The following is a 13914-nucleotide window of genomic DNA, read 5'->3' as shown; positions in this document are numbered from 1 at the left end:
ACATAGCCTAAATGAGAAGGTGTGTCCAAACTTTTGGTCTGTACTGTAGGTTAATCCTTACAGAGGTTCGATGCACAAAATATGTGATTACAAAAGGACTACTTGGTCGCCGAACAATGATTTGTTGTAACATTTTAAACCGGGCAATGATTGTGAATCGGGTGATTAAGTTCTTTAAGACTATGCAAAACATTTAGCTCCCCCTAGTGCTTAATTATGGTATGTGCAACATAATGAACACTGACAAAACTCTTTGGTGCAACATGATGTTTATTACACCTTCTATATTATAAAAAAATACAACAAACAATAGTAACAAACAGTACAATACAGCTCAAAGAAATGCCACAATGACTCCACCCCCCCAACACAAAAAGAGGGAAATTATGAATGACACAAGAAGATACTAAAGAGGTCTGCACATTATGAAGAAGGTAGAGGATCCTAAATTACTGACACGGCATATGAACTCACATGTACATCACATGATTGTAACTTTACTAAAACATATATATGGACTGTATGTAAAACTTGACTGTCAGTTGCCATCAGCTTCCTAACTCATCGGAAAACCTTTGCTGCGGTCAGGTAGAGCTGCACTTTAAGACTTTGCAGGGTTGTGTGTTCCTGTATTACTGCTGCTGGTAGGAATATATAGGATTGTATGGCCCAGGATCAGGGGCTAGAATGAGTACTACAATCAGATTTCGAATAAGGTTTCCCCATCATAATGGATGAGGTCTGTGCACGTAGCCTCATCACACCTCATTCACAAAGACAAGGGAGGTCGAAGTCCATGACATGTAGTTATATTGCCGACCATGTGTTTTAGGATACATTTTATTGTTACATAACTTACAGAAAAGACATTTTTTAAAAATCATTTTTTTTTAAAAAGGATATTCAGGCGGACATCAACATCCTCGTTATCATGACTCTGGTTCATGTCACCTTTAGTTTGACCTATTATACGAAATCTTTTAAAAAAAAACAATCCCCTCCAAAACCAAATCTCATATGGCCATGCAGGTCTTCGAAATGCTAATCCAGTGACACCTCTATCTTTTCTCCATTGCCCCATTTCTGAGCGATTAGCAGTTTTATTCATAAGTGAGGCTTTAAGTGCTCTGGGCGTGACAGAGCATCTAACAAGCCACTATTCTCCTGAGGCCGTTTCCCTGTCAAGCACCAGCCCTTTTAGACTGATTGCTAGATATCTGTCCAATTTCCTTGCCTGGCAATTGATGTCACACTGACAGTGAGATATCAATCAAGTTGAAGGGACAGGTGCTGGGCAGGCAGTGACTTAAGTGCTTTGTAATGTTTTAAACACAGCCTCAATTGCATAGGAATGAAAATGATAATTACTCGAGGATGCAGCAACAGATAGAATATGTAAAGGTGTCAAAGGATTTACATTTCAAAGCCCTGTTTGCCCATATATTGAGTTTGGGGGAGGGGATGGTGGGAGAGCTGATCTGACAGATTCCCTTTAAAGACATTGTGACATTGCTATTTTGAGCCTTGAAGGCGGTCAGTCATTTTCAACAGTGTGCTCCCAGACTCATACATTGTAAATATTCACATCAATGTAGCCATAGATGGGGTTTTATTTTTAGGTTCCATTTTTGTCATTAACTTTACTTTATGGGTTAGTTGGATTTATTATATTTTGCAAAATTAAACCTTATTTAAAAGGCAATTTATTGTTTTAATCAATATTCAGCTGATATCAATGCCAACTCCAGTGGCCACTGTATTCCCCCCGCCAACTGTAAATGTCCAGAAGATTGCGCTAGTCTTGACACACTTACCGTATATATGGCAAACGTTGACAAGGGGTTAAAGTGGGCAGAACGAAAAGAACGATTTGATATATGAGAACCGGTCATTGCTGCTTATCATCCTTTTGGTGTTTTCTCTGCTATAGACGGATAGCATATCAATAGGAAAACCCAACCTTTGCTTTTAGGATCAGCAGGCGCTCCAAAGGTCGGGCCACCACTGACCATATTCCAGCAACTCGCCATAGCATAAGAATAACCCTTTAGGTATAAGTATTAAACTAGATTATATGAAGACGATTACCTGTGAACAATTTCTCGCTACAAAAAAAAATTAAAATTAAACCCCACAATTTGATAAAAAGCGAAAAAATGAGTACCTGTATACCCATATGATACTTTCATTATTGCTAAAATATATATCCTCTTCGACGTGCCAAGCAGAAGACGTGATTCTTTTTCTGTCAAGGATATTGTTTTTCCCCCTACAATATTCATCCAGAAATATGGTATGGAGGTAAATTGTACATTTTCATTTAGGAGAGATACATAATGTACTTTAACGTAATTATTGCTTTAATCTTGAATAGTGTCCAAAGCACTCTCTGCGATTCAAAGACCTTCTGACAAATCTAGAGAACAATCTTCCACTGGCAAAAGACAAAAAAGAAATGGGCATAAACACAAATTCTGTGTTACCCCGACAGAATTTTGTAGTATGTTCACACTACGTTTTTTTTTGCAGGCTTTTTTTAAGCAAGTTTTTGTGCTGGAAAAAGCTCTCACAAAACTGTGAAAAAAAATAAATAAAAAAGATTTCTATTCATTTCAGTGGAAGAACGACTTGCTGTTCATATGTCCAAGTCTTGAGCATCGTATAACCGCTTCAGGTTTCCAAAAACATCAAAATGGTTAAAAAAAAGTGACCTGGCCATTCTTCTGGTGTTTTCTGCTGGGGGCAGATGCTCCATACTTCACAGTAGAAGCCAATGGGAGGGCTAAAGAAAAAAAGGCCAGGAAAACATCCGGGTGTCAGTTTCATTCCTTGCTTAATAGATGTAAAAAAAAACAAAAAAAAAAACACATTCAAAAAGCGCCCCAAAACCCTTACGGAAAGCACCGATAAAAGTATTAATAAAATGCTTCAAGAGACGTTAACAAAAAGGTTAAATTAAAAAAAGCGCTGGGGTTTCCTGAAGTTTTTTCCGGTTTGCGACCAAAAAAAAAAAAAAAAAAAAAAGCCTCGTGTGAACTTACCCTTACACATGATCTCGTGGTCTTCAGATATCTACATGTGATAGCAGTTTTACATTTGTCTCTGTAGATTGGATCTTTTTCCCTCACCGAAGTGCTAATAAGCTGGAAATTAGATCTCCAATATTAGATGTCCGTACTTTTCCCATGAAACTACAATTGAACGTGGACTGAATGGAAAACAAAGAAAACATGAAACGCCTTGTGTGTCCTCTGGCGGTCTAGCCACTGATGGATGCCGTCTCTTCTACAAGTCCAGTTCCAGGTCCTCGATCTCTTCCTCAAGTGCTTTCCTCCTACCCAGCTTTTCTAGCTGCTCTTTGGAAGCCTGCTTTATCTCCCCAGTATCTATTTTCTGTTGTAGGTCCTCAACCTGACGAAGCTTCTTACGCAGGTTCTTGAGTTTCTTTGCCTTCTCGGCAGCAGCGTTTTCACTATTTGCTGTGTCCTTTTGCGCCTCTGTTTCTGAAATGCTAATCTTCTCCATGTCCTGCCTGGCCTCTTCCACTGCCCCTCGCTCTCCTTTTTCTTGCTTCCTTTTTTCTTTGCGCTTCATATTCCTTTTGGCCGTTTTAGACAAAGGAGTAGTTTCCGTCTCTGGCTTGGTGGACTGTTGAGTTTTGTTAGTCGGTGGTTCAACATGGTTAAGTCCAGGGGGGAGTGAGGGTTTGCTTTTGAAAAACTTGACATACTTGTTTTCATACCTGCAAGAATAAGTACAATAATTAAATTAAGGACTGTTCTCACCGTAGCGGTACACTTTAAGAAATATGTTCTGTAGACGGGGAAATTAGATATTTTTCTACGTACATGGGGGTGGTGGGGGTTTGCACTGTGTGTTTTTTACAAAATGTTTAACGTTTTCAATTAAAGAAAAAATGATTGAATTACACACACAAAAATGCATTTATTGTGTACAAAATTAATAACAGCAGGATGTGGTTATACCCACATGTTCTTTAGGAGTCAATAAAAAAAGTATAAGATGGGGAAAACTTCTAATTTTCTTCATAAACAGTGCCACCTAGAATCCCCTGCCAATCTCCAAGAGTCCTTTTTTGTCGGGAATGGGCAGGTGATGGAGATACTTCCTCTAATTACTAGTTACAGTGGTGATCTACGCATCACCGCTGCAGACAGTGATTGGCTACAGCAGTCAAATGTCCATAAGACGGGAACAAAATGCATAGCCTTCAGTTTCAGGGTGAGTCAGTGTCCTGGAGACATGATACACACCCAGAGGCGCTGCCCCCATGTTGAGTGACTTTGGATGTGGGTTTACTATTGTACCTAAAAATTTCAAGCCACTAATACATAAAAAGAAAACTAATCAAAGACACAAACAAAAGAGATTGAGAACATACATTCTCATTAACCCCTTTACAGCCTGTGCCGTATTAGTACGCACAGGCTGTAATCCCCCAGTTCAGTGAGGGCTCCGGCGCTGAGCCCGCACTGAACAGGGCACACGTCAGCTGATTATTACAGCTGCCATGTACCTGCAACAGCCGCGGGTGGAATCCCGATCCACCCGCGGCTGTTAACATGTTAAATGCCACTGTCAATCTCTGACAGCGGCATTTAACAGCACCGTGCCGGAAGCGCGTCACTTACCCCGCCCATCGGCGACCCCGTCACGTGATCTCGGGTCACCGATGGGTGGTCATGACAACCCTGGGTCTGCAGCAGACAACAGTGGTTGTCATGAGCGGGTCGCTATGAGCGCCACCTAGTGGTCGGCGCTCATAGCACAGGACCATTTCTGCTACATACAGGTGATCTGCTGATCATCTGTATGTAGCAGAGGCGATCAGACAAGTGCTGCTTCTAGTCTCCTATAGAGACTATAGAAGCATGCAAAAAGTGAAAAAAATTTTCTTTTTTTTTTTAAAAAAAAGATAAAAGTTTAAAATCACCCCCCTTTCGCCCCATTCAAAATAAAATAAAAACTCTACATACACATATTTGGTATCGCTGCGTTCAGAATCGCCCGATCAATATAAAAAAGAATTAATCCGATCGGTAAACGGCGTAACGAGAAAAAAAATTCTAAACGCCAGAATTACGTTTTTTGGTCGCCGCAAAATTGCAATAAAATGCAATAATGGGCGATCAAAACATCGGATCTACCCCAAAATGTTATCAATAAAAACCTTCAGCTCGGTGCGCAAAAAATAAGCCCTCACCCAGCCCCAGATCCCGAAAAATGGAGACGCTACAGGTCTTAGAAATTGGCACTATAAAAAACAACTGTGGTATTGCACTTTTTTTGCAATTTCACCGCACTTGGAATTTTTTCCCCATTTTCCCATACACGATATGGTAAAACTAGTAATGGCGTTGAAAACTACAACTTGGCCATATTGACCAAAAAATAAAAACGCTATGGCTCTGGGAACAAGGGGAGCAAAAAAGGAAAATGCAAAATCCCAGGGTTGCGAAGGGGTTAAAAATATTAAACAATTGCTCCGGTCTAAAAGAAAAATAATCTAAACTTTTCAGAAGTCAAGAACTGTCCTAATTGGTACGTTAACAGCAGACAATTATGATACATTCCTGAGTGTTTTGTACCCGTGGATAAACTACGTCCCACCTTCTCATCACAGCAGAAAATTACTTTCAATAAAGGAGAACAACAGAAACATGTATACCCCATCCCCCTGCAGAAGAACAGCCCCCCACCATTACCCACCAGTGTCAACCACAGTTGGTGAATAGCAGCTCATCAGTTCACACCAAACTCCAGCTTGGGGCATTGCTGGTAATTTCAGCTAATTGTTATTTATTTATTTTTTTAATTCCGACTTGACTGTTTTAGGTCACCTTATTTTCCTTCCTTCTATTGTAAAAATGCAAAACTTTAATAAGAATTGATAAAAACAAAAGAACAGATTTTACTGCACTCACTAATAATTCTAGTGCTGCGCATGTGACCTCTGTAAGGGCTCATACCCATCACCGATAAAACAAAACAAAAAAAATGGGTACGATGTTGTTCCTGAAAAGTTAGAGGAGTGTCATACAAGTGTCAATCGAGTACAATGCGATTTTTCTCACCTAGCATCTGAATGCAATCCTATTTTAACATTAGCTTTTACATAGAGTAAATTCTGTATGTCATTTAAAGATTACGTTTTCAAATTAAATATTCTTAAAAACATAGATAGAAATGAGTCAGAGAGATATAAAATATCTATACATACTAGCTGATGTTTTCAGTCCGGGAGGGGGACAATACCCATGGCCCCTTCCTAGCCTTTGCTGGTTATTAATTTTAGAGAGGACCCCACATCTTTTTTTTGGGGGGGTGGGGGGGGGACCACCATTTTAATAATCAGTAAAGGCCAAGTAGACAGCTATGAGCTGATATCAATAGCCTGGGAACCTCCATGTTTATTACCCCCTTACCAGGGTGTAAGCATCAGCAACCGGCTGATGGAGTCCTACGCCATTTTTTTTTCTGTAATTTAAAAATACACATACAGTAAGCTACACACGCACTGTACTAAAATATATATATTATATATATTTCTATTCTGATGGGTCACATTGTGATTTTTCTGTACTCGGCTGATGAAATGTCGGGTTTTCTAGGAGATGGGTGTGTAAAAATTGGATGGCACGCGCATGGTCCGAGTGCCGTGCGATTTATTATTTTTTTTAATCTCACCCATTGACTTGCATTGCCGAGTCTCATCCAATATACGCGGCCACGCGCTGCATGCTGAGATTTTTTTCTCAGTCCACTCTGAGGGAGGGGAACCCAAAAAAACACTTTACTCACCCTCCTCTGGTCCAGAGCAGTCTTCTACACTGCTCCCACCGTCTGCGGTGCAGATGTCAGGTTCACAGCGCTGCAGTCAATCACTGAGCTCAGCGGCTCTAAGTGGGGGATTCAGTCTACTCGGGCAGAGACGCTGAGCTCAGTGATTTGCCGCAGTGTTGGTGACATGACGTCAGCGCTGCAGTCAATTCACCGTGGGAGCAACGGCAGAGACTCAGAGTAAAGCACAATTTTTTTTTACAAAAACCGTGCTAAGGGACCAAGATTTTCTGAAAAGAGAAAACCCCCATAAGGCCTTCTGCCGTACTGCTGTGCCCCTGCTCCATAAGAGACTCTACACACTATTTAGATACATAAGATTGTTTTAACCTTTGTGCACTTTAATTTTTGGTTGCAAATCATACTTTTTGGTATATTGGATAAGGAACGAGCGGTACATACACAGGAACTTCTTCTTGAGGTACATATCCCTCCTTCACTTTTCTCTGCTTCCTCCATGTGCCATCGGGTCGCTGGGTAGCGGCTATGTACTTCCCTTTTATTTAAGAAAATGAAAAACACAAGTATTACACAATGAATAACGCACGTGTATAATTAGTACATTACAACATATATCACATAGATATCAAAAAATATCACTGGCATCCGTCTATTGCAATACATTTAAAGGGATTGTGCAATGTCTTGCAAATTCCACAGATGAGGAATAGACACCCCAAGGGCAAAAAAAAATATGAAAAAGAAAAAAAAAATTCTTCAGCCGAATATGTGAAAAGAGCCTGAATATTTAACCCCTTTAGTGCAAATGGAAATAACTATGTCCCCACTGGGGTCGGCAAGACTGGAGAGGGCTCCGGATCTGAGCCCACTCCACATTTGACAGATGCCGACTGCATTAAACAGACAGCATTTCTCTTAACAGCAGCGAATGGCGTTTACTCCAATTGCCGTCTTACCATCTAGATGCCGCTGTCAATTTCCAATTCTTGCCAGCAGCATTTAAAGAGGACCTGTCACCAACAATGAAACAAAAGTTTATTTTGTTCACTAGATCTTGGAATAATAATAATTTCCACAATTGGATGTGTTAAAACAAATGTTCCTGTCCTGAGATAATCTATAAATGTGTCCCTGCTGTGTACTGTGTAATGTCTGTATCTGACCGTACAGGAACATGGTCTGATCATACCACAGATCCTGGGCAGGGGAGGAAGAGAGTATACTGACATTGCACCAGGGGATCACAGCAGGTTTCTGTGAGGTAAAACATTGTTTAAAAACAGGCAAAGACATGTTTTACCTCACAGAAAATATCAACTGTGATCCCCTGCTGTAATATCTGTATTCTCTTTTGCCTCCTCCCCTGCCCAGGAGCTGTGGTATGATCAGACCATGTTCCTGTACGGTCAGACACAGCCATTACACAGTACACAGCAGGGGCACGTCTATAAGATTATCTCAGCACAGGAACATTTTAAAACTGAAATATGTAAAACCACAATGGTAGAATGGTTGTTTTTCTCCCATTTCATCCCAAAAATAATTAATACGAGTTGGTTAGTAAAAGGTGGCTAGTAAGGTATATGTACCACAAGATAGTGCCACTGATGATAACAAATCACGCCACAAAAACAAGCACTCATACGGTTACTTCAAAAGGAAAATTATAAATATTACGGCTCTGTGAATGCGAGGGGGGGGGGGGGACGGGACTTTGCCCTGAAGGCCCAAAGTTGATGAGACTTGAAAGAGTTAATGGCTAACAAAAATAATAAATTGATGTTTTTCAAGAAAGTTTATCCTAAAACCTCCTGTTAGAGCCTCTTACACAGCCAAACCAGTACTCCTACTTTGCACCGATGAGGCATAAACACGCAGACAAATGGAGCTTCCGGTTTGGCTTTTACCTTTAAGTCAAGTGGCAAGGCTCTTTTGAAGGATCAATACTGACCTACTTCTAATAGATTGCTCTAGGGTTTCTGTCCTTTTCACCATTGAAGAGGATATTTGCATATTCATATTCCCAGAGGAGCACTGAATGGCCTTTAAGTCTCCCTACGCCGACTTGAGGTTCTCCACAAAGAGAAACTTTCCCCTTAGGGTGCATTCATGCTACTTTACAGTACTCGGACCCATAGTCTCACAGATCCATTCACACTTCCGTTACAATGACAGATCCGAGAAGGAGATCTGTGATACTCTGAGCACGTCCTATTCTTATCCGATGTTGAGGATCAGAATAGGATGAACTCAGTGAATCTGTGTGCTGTCAGGTAAAAAAAAGCTTTTGAACAGCTGCTTTGTGTTGGCACAACCTGAAGGCTGTGCTAAAATTCTGCGATTTTTGGTGTTCTCACCCCATTTTCGGCCTGGCTGCGACAAAGTGGGCTGAGCTAGGGTGGAAAAGGGATGTGGCAACAACCACCTGTCAAATTCATAACGAGTGATGGCATTCACTATGCCACAAATCTTACTCTGGCAGGAAATGGAGTAGGATTTGTGCTGAGGCTTACACCACTTGTCTGCCAATCCTGATTCATGAAGAGGCATCTGACACCAGCACATCTCCTCATCAAGACCAGCGTGAACAGTGGTCTTGATGTCTTGGGCATATATTATTTTTTATAAATAATCTTTTCTTTTTTAAAATGCGTTATTTCCCTTGAAATTCAGGAATGTAAAACATCTAATTCCAGAAGTAGATTTTCCAACAGCTTCCTATATAGGAGATGTGTGCGCCTACTATAGAGGTGTCGCTCGACGTGGTAATGAGCTCACACCTCTGTCACATTTCACAAGGAGGTATGAGCATTGGTAGGACACAACGCTGATTTTCCAGAGACAGTTACGGTGGATATCACAGTGCCAGTGACATGGGAAAGGTTGTATCACATGAACAGAAAGCAGTGACGTTGTATAGCTGCCTGTCGTCATTAGCCATCGCTGGGGCTTTATGGATCCGCTTTTACCATTAGCAAGCCATTATTCTCTCTCTGGTCAGGTAAACATTTATTCATTAACTCCAATTTTGAAAAGATGGCGGCAGATGAAAATGCCGAAATTCTGAAGCCTTTGCATCTTTTTCACATTTTAAAGTGTCTGAGAAGACGACCAGATCCATCAGGATTTTCTCCTTATTGATGAACTTATCACAGAAGCGCACTATCCCACCGAGAACAACATCTACCAGGAGTTTGTATGTTCTCCCCGTGTTTGTGTGGGTTTCCTCCGGGTTCTCCGGTTTCCTCCCACGTTCCAAAGACATACTGATAGGGAATGTAGATTGTGAGCCCCAATGGAGACAGTGCCGATGAGGTCTGTAAAGCGCTGTGGAATTAATGGCGCTATATAAGTGATTAAAATAATAATATCACACCAATGTCTGACCCACTTTATGCAGACAAAATGTAGGGAGTCTTCAGCTAAGTTCTCACGATGAGTATTCTGTGCCTTTTTGATGTTGCAGATCTAACCAATTAGTTATATTAAGTTACTTGCTTTTTTTTTTTTATTACGTTCTTCAGCTGCAGTTTTTGTCTTTTTACTATGTGATGCTTTAAATACTGCTGCTGAGTTTTGGATGCTTCTTGTTACTTTGCTTTGATAAATTGTTACTGACAAAGTACCATGCGGATTCCATGCGATTTTAGGGCTAATTCACACAGTTTTTCACAAAAAGCACTCATACCTGTGATAGTCCATGGGGCTGTTCACATGTCAGTGATTTTTTTAGGACAGTTGGTGAGTGCAAAATCGCACAGCCATGTCCAATATTGATCCGACTCGGGAATGAAAGGGTCCGTGGAGGGGGGAGAGAAAAAAAAAACGGATAGCACTTGGTCCAAGCATCTGTCTGCTGTCCATTTTTCACTGACTGATAGGAGGTGAAAATATTTTTTTTTTCTCACCAGGAAAATCACCGACACAGATCGGTACGTTTTTCTCGTATGTAAAGAAAAAAAAGAAAAAAAAAAAGAGAGAGGTCTGAACAGTCTTACTGCGTTTCTGCTGCTGCGAAAATGCAGTTAAAATGCATATACATCTTTTTTATCCGTGGATTTCCCGCATCTGATTCAAGTCTAAGGCCACGGCCCCACTATCAGTATTCGGTCAGTATTTTTTCTCAGGAGTGGGTAATAAATGCAGAATTGGTGACTTGTTTCTATTATACCTTTTCTCTGAATGTTCCTCACCTGGTTTTGTCTCCCACTCCTGAGAAAAAATACTGACCGAATACTGATAGTGGGGCCGTGGCCTAAGGGGAAAATCTGCAAATAAAATGAATATTTACCACAAGAGAAATTGACATGTTGTGGATGTCAAACATGAAAAAAAGGACATGAGAATTAACCTTTAATATAAATATACTTTATGTCCGTATTTTCTGTAAGTTAGCATGTGCGATGTCTCCAGCACACACTCCCTGTAGGTATATCGATTTCTCCATAGCATTGTAGTGTTACACGGACTGAATTTCATTTCATTGAACCTGTCCCTACAAACAACGAGAAGCGCATAATTTATTTATAAGATCCTCAGCACTTTAGCTTGAATGGAACGTGGCGCCGGCTACAAAGACAACAAAATAAAGAAGAAACAGGAACCAATTAAACCTGGGTCATACACGGTAGATAAAGCAGATTGCCGCCAATAACCTAATGTGTAAGGAGACCTCCCAAAGATGATAACGAGATGCAGGTGAAAAAAAAAGATTGGGCATGTTGGATTTCAGCAAGCCCGATCCTTTGTTATCATCAGAGATATGCTGTCACCACAGGTGTCATGTCTGATATATAGATCATTCCATAGAATGACTGGTGTACTCTCACACTGTTATGATGCTATAGGGGAATGTAAAGTGCAAATAGCATCTTATCCAAGTAGGCAGGATTGGTAACCATATAGGATATGCTCACTTGGTGTGATTGTGTGTAACAACCACTATAGGTATCAGCTGCAGCATCCACGGTGAATGAACGTGCCAGGACACCAGGAAAGCGGAATTACTCTGCGCTGCTGAATTTCCAGTCAGTGATCCAGGGACCAAGAAATGTTTCAAAGTCAACAGACTCCTTCAGGACAACCACAAAGTCTGTTGACAATAAACCACTTTTAACATTTCTTGGTCCCTGGATCCTTGACTAGAATTACAGCAGCGCACAGTAAATCCGCTTTCCTGGCGCCCTCTTACACTGTTATTGCACACATGCTGACCCATCAAAGTTTAAAGGAGTTGTCAGAAAGGTTCTTATTTTCTGTACATAAGTTAAAGGGGTTTTCAGGAACTATTTTATTTTTTTATGGGACTAAAGACTTACAGGCAGGTAGTTGATACCTACTCACCTCTTCTGTCCAGAGCAGATCACTGCCGGCTCAGAGCAGTCAGACCGCCCCTGCGGCTTACGGTGACGTCACATCAACAGAGCAGCTGCTTCTCTTCCACTTTGCTCTGTTGACAGAGCAAGACAGCTGATGTCATGTCATGCTGACTGACAGCCGGCTCCCTGCTGCCTAACTGCAGGGAGCCAACTGCCAATCAGCATGGCATCAGCAGAGCAGCCTGGAAGCGGAAGAGCTGCTTTGTTGACATTAAATCAAAGGGAGCTGCACAATCGCCAGCAGGAGAGATCTGTGACTGCTCAGAGTCAGCAGAGATTGGTACCGGGCAAAATTGCCAGGTAGTTTCCAGCCCCATAAGAAAAAAACAAGATAGTACCTAATCCCACCTCGAGTCCCTGACCCCTCCTAGTCTAATACTGATGCCCATCAATGGCTGGATAAAGGTGTGTCCACACTGTCCTGCACTTAACCTACATGTGTACAGTGGAGCTTCTCCCCATATACTGGAATATCGCCATACTGCACTCTCCTACACAGAGGGTTACAGCACCATGATTTATGCCGTTCTCTAGAATAGATCACTATGGTGGACAGACGGCTAGACATTCATCCAGACGGTGGCCACTGCCAGCACATCAGGGCACAAGCGCAGTGTGTACGTGGCCTATCCTGTTTAAAAGGGGTTGTCTCATGAAAACAATCCCGGCTCATCTGCCATGTTAGATCACCAAAGAGACAGCGCTGTCCATGAACATCCCACCATGTAGGACCCCAGGACCACCCTGTAAACATTAGAGGCTTCTCCCATCAAATAATTTGCTGTGACTTTAATGAAGCAGATTGTGAACAAAGCATAGATTTTAATCAAATTTGAGGCAACTCAGACACTTGAGTGCTCTCACTGAGGGGTCAGATCCCCAAATAGTGGACTGTAGGACTGCCCCTCACTGCTGCCAATAGGGGCTGGATGGAGAGCCCTCCATAGATCATCTGCCGACACCAAATCCCTGCAAGGTACAAATGCAATAACACACACACACACACACACACACAAATATCTATACAGGCTGCAGGAGGGGATCGTGCAGATCACAGGGGGCGCCCGGAGCCCCTGCAGCAGCGCCCATTGATGGATGCACAGCAGCTCACCGCACTCCGCCATAAGCGCCATTCATCACACGCTGCAGCGCTACGAGCGAATACTCGTCCTGGAGCTGAACCAGAGACTGAACCAGAGACAGACCCATTCACACCGTCCCTCTCCCGGTGCAGCACTCACCGGACTCATCGGTCACATAGGGAGTCGCCATCTTGGTCCTCTCACCACGTTTCCTTCCGACACCTGCTTGCATGACGTCATCGGGGGGCGGAGGGAGCTGCCGCAGTGGAGTCGGGGCAGGATCCATGGCGGCTTACTACACGGACATTGGGTGATGCTGCAGAGAGCAAAGCAGGACCTGGAACCGGACACGTGATAGGAACAGCTAGCCAGTCAGTACACCGCTCTCTAATAGGAGCCGGCTGTTTACGTCACGTGACCACGCGGCTCTCCGCCCACTAGTACGGAAAGATAAGCCGACCAAGAAGGCTGATTGTGCCGCCATTTTACTTTAGTTACAAGCAGCATGAGAATCTGGAGGTTTTCAATGGTGTTATGAGTGAGAGGAGTCATGTGCAGCTGTGTAGTCCTGTATGATTTCCTGACAGTGATGTTAGCCCTTTAGGACCTGCTTTTAGTCTGTTGTGTGGCGC

General features: G+C 42.2%; 1 protein-coding gene across 1 annotated transcript; it reads right to left on the bottom strand.

The window, feature by feature from the left end:
- Positions 1–303: 303 nt before the first annotated feature.
- PYM1 (PYM homolog 1, exon junction complex associated factor) lies at positions 304–13667 on the bottom strand. The gene is made up of 3 exons (XM_073663690.1): positions 13442–13667; positions 7264–7357; positions 304–3742 (listed from the first exon to the last, which is right to left on the bottom strand). The coding sequence occupies exons 1-3, from the start codon at positions 13566–13568 to the stop codon at positions 3286–3288; spliced, it is 678 nt and encodes a 225-aa protein (XP_073519791.1). The 5' UTR covers positions 13569–13667; the 3' UTR covers positions 304–3285.
- Between the last annotated feature and the right edge of the window lie 247 nt (positions 13668–13914).

This window comes from Phyllobates terribilis, unplaced genomic scaffold (assembly GCF_046119375.1).
Source record: "Phyllobates terribilis strain yellow unplaced genomic scaffold, ASM4611937v1 Scaffold_2__4_contigs__length_985480577, whole genome shotgun sequence".
In the NCBI taxonomy this organism is placed as follows: Eukaryota; Metazoa; Chordata; class Amphibia; order Anura; family Dendrobatidae; genus Phyllobates; species Phyllobates terribilis.
The sequence above is the reverse complement of the archived record's forward strand: the minus strand, read 5'-3'. Positions and strand labels throughout refer to the sequence as shown.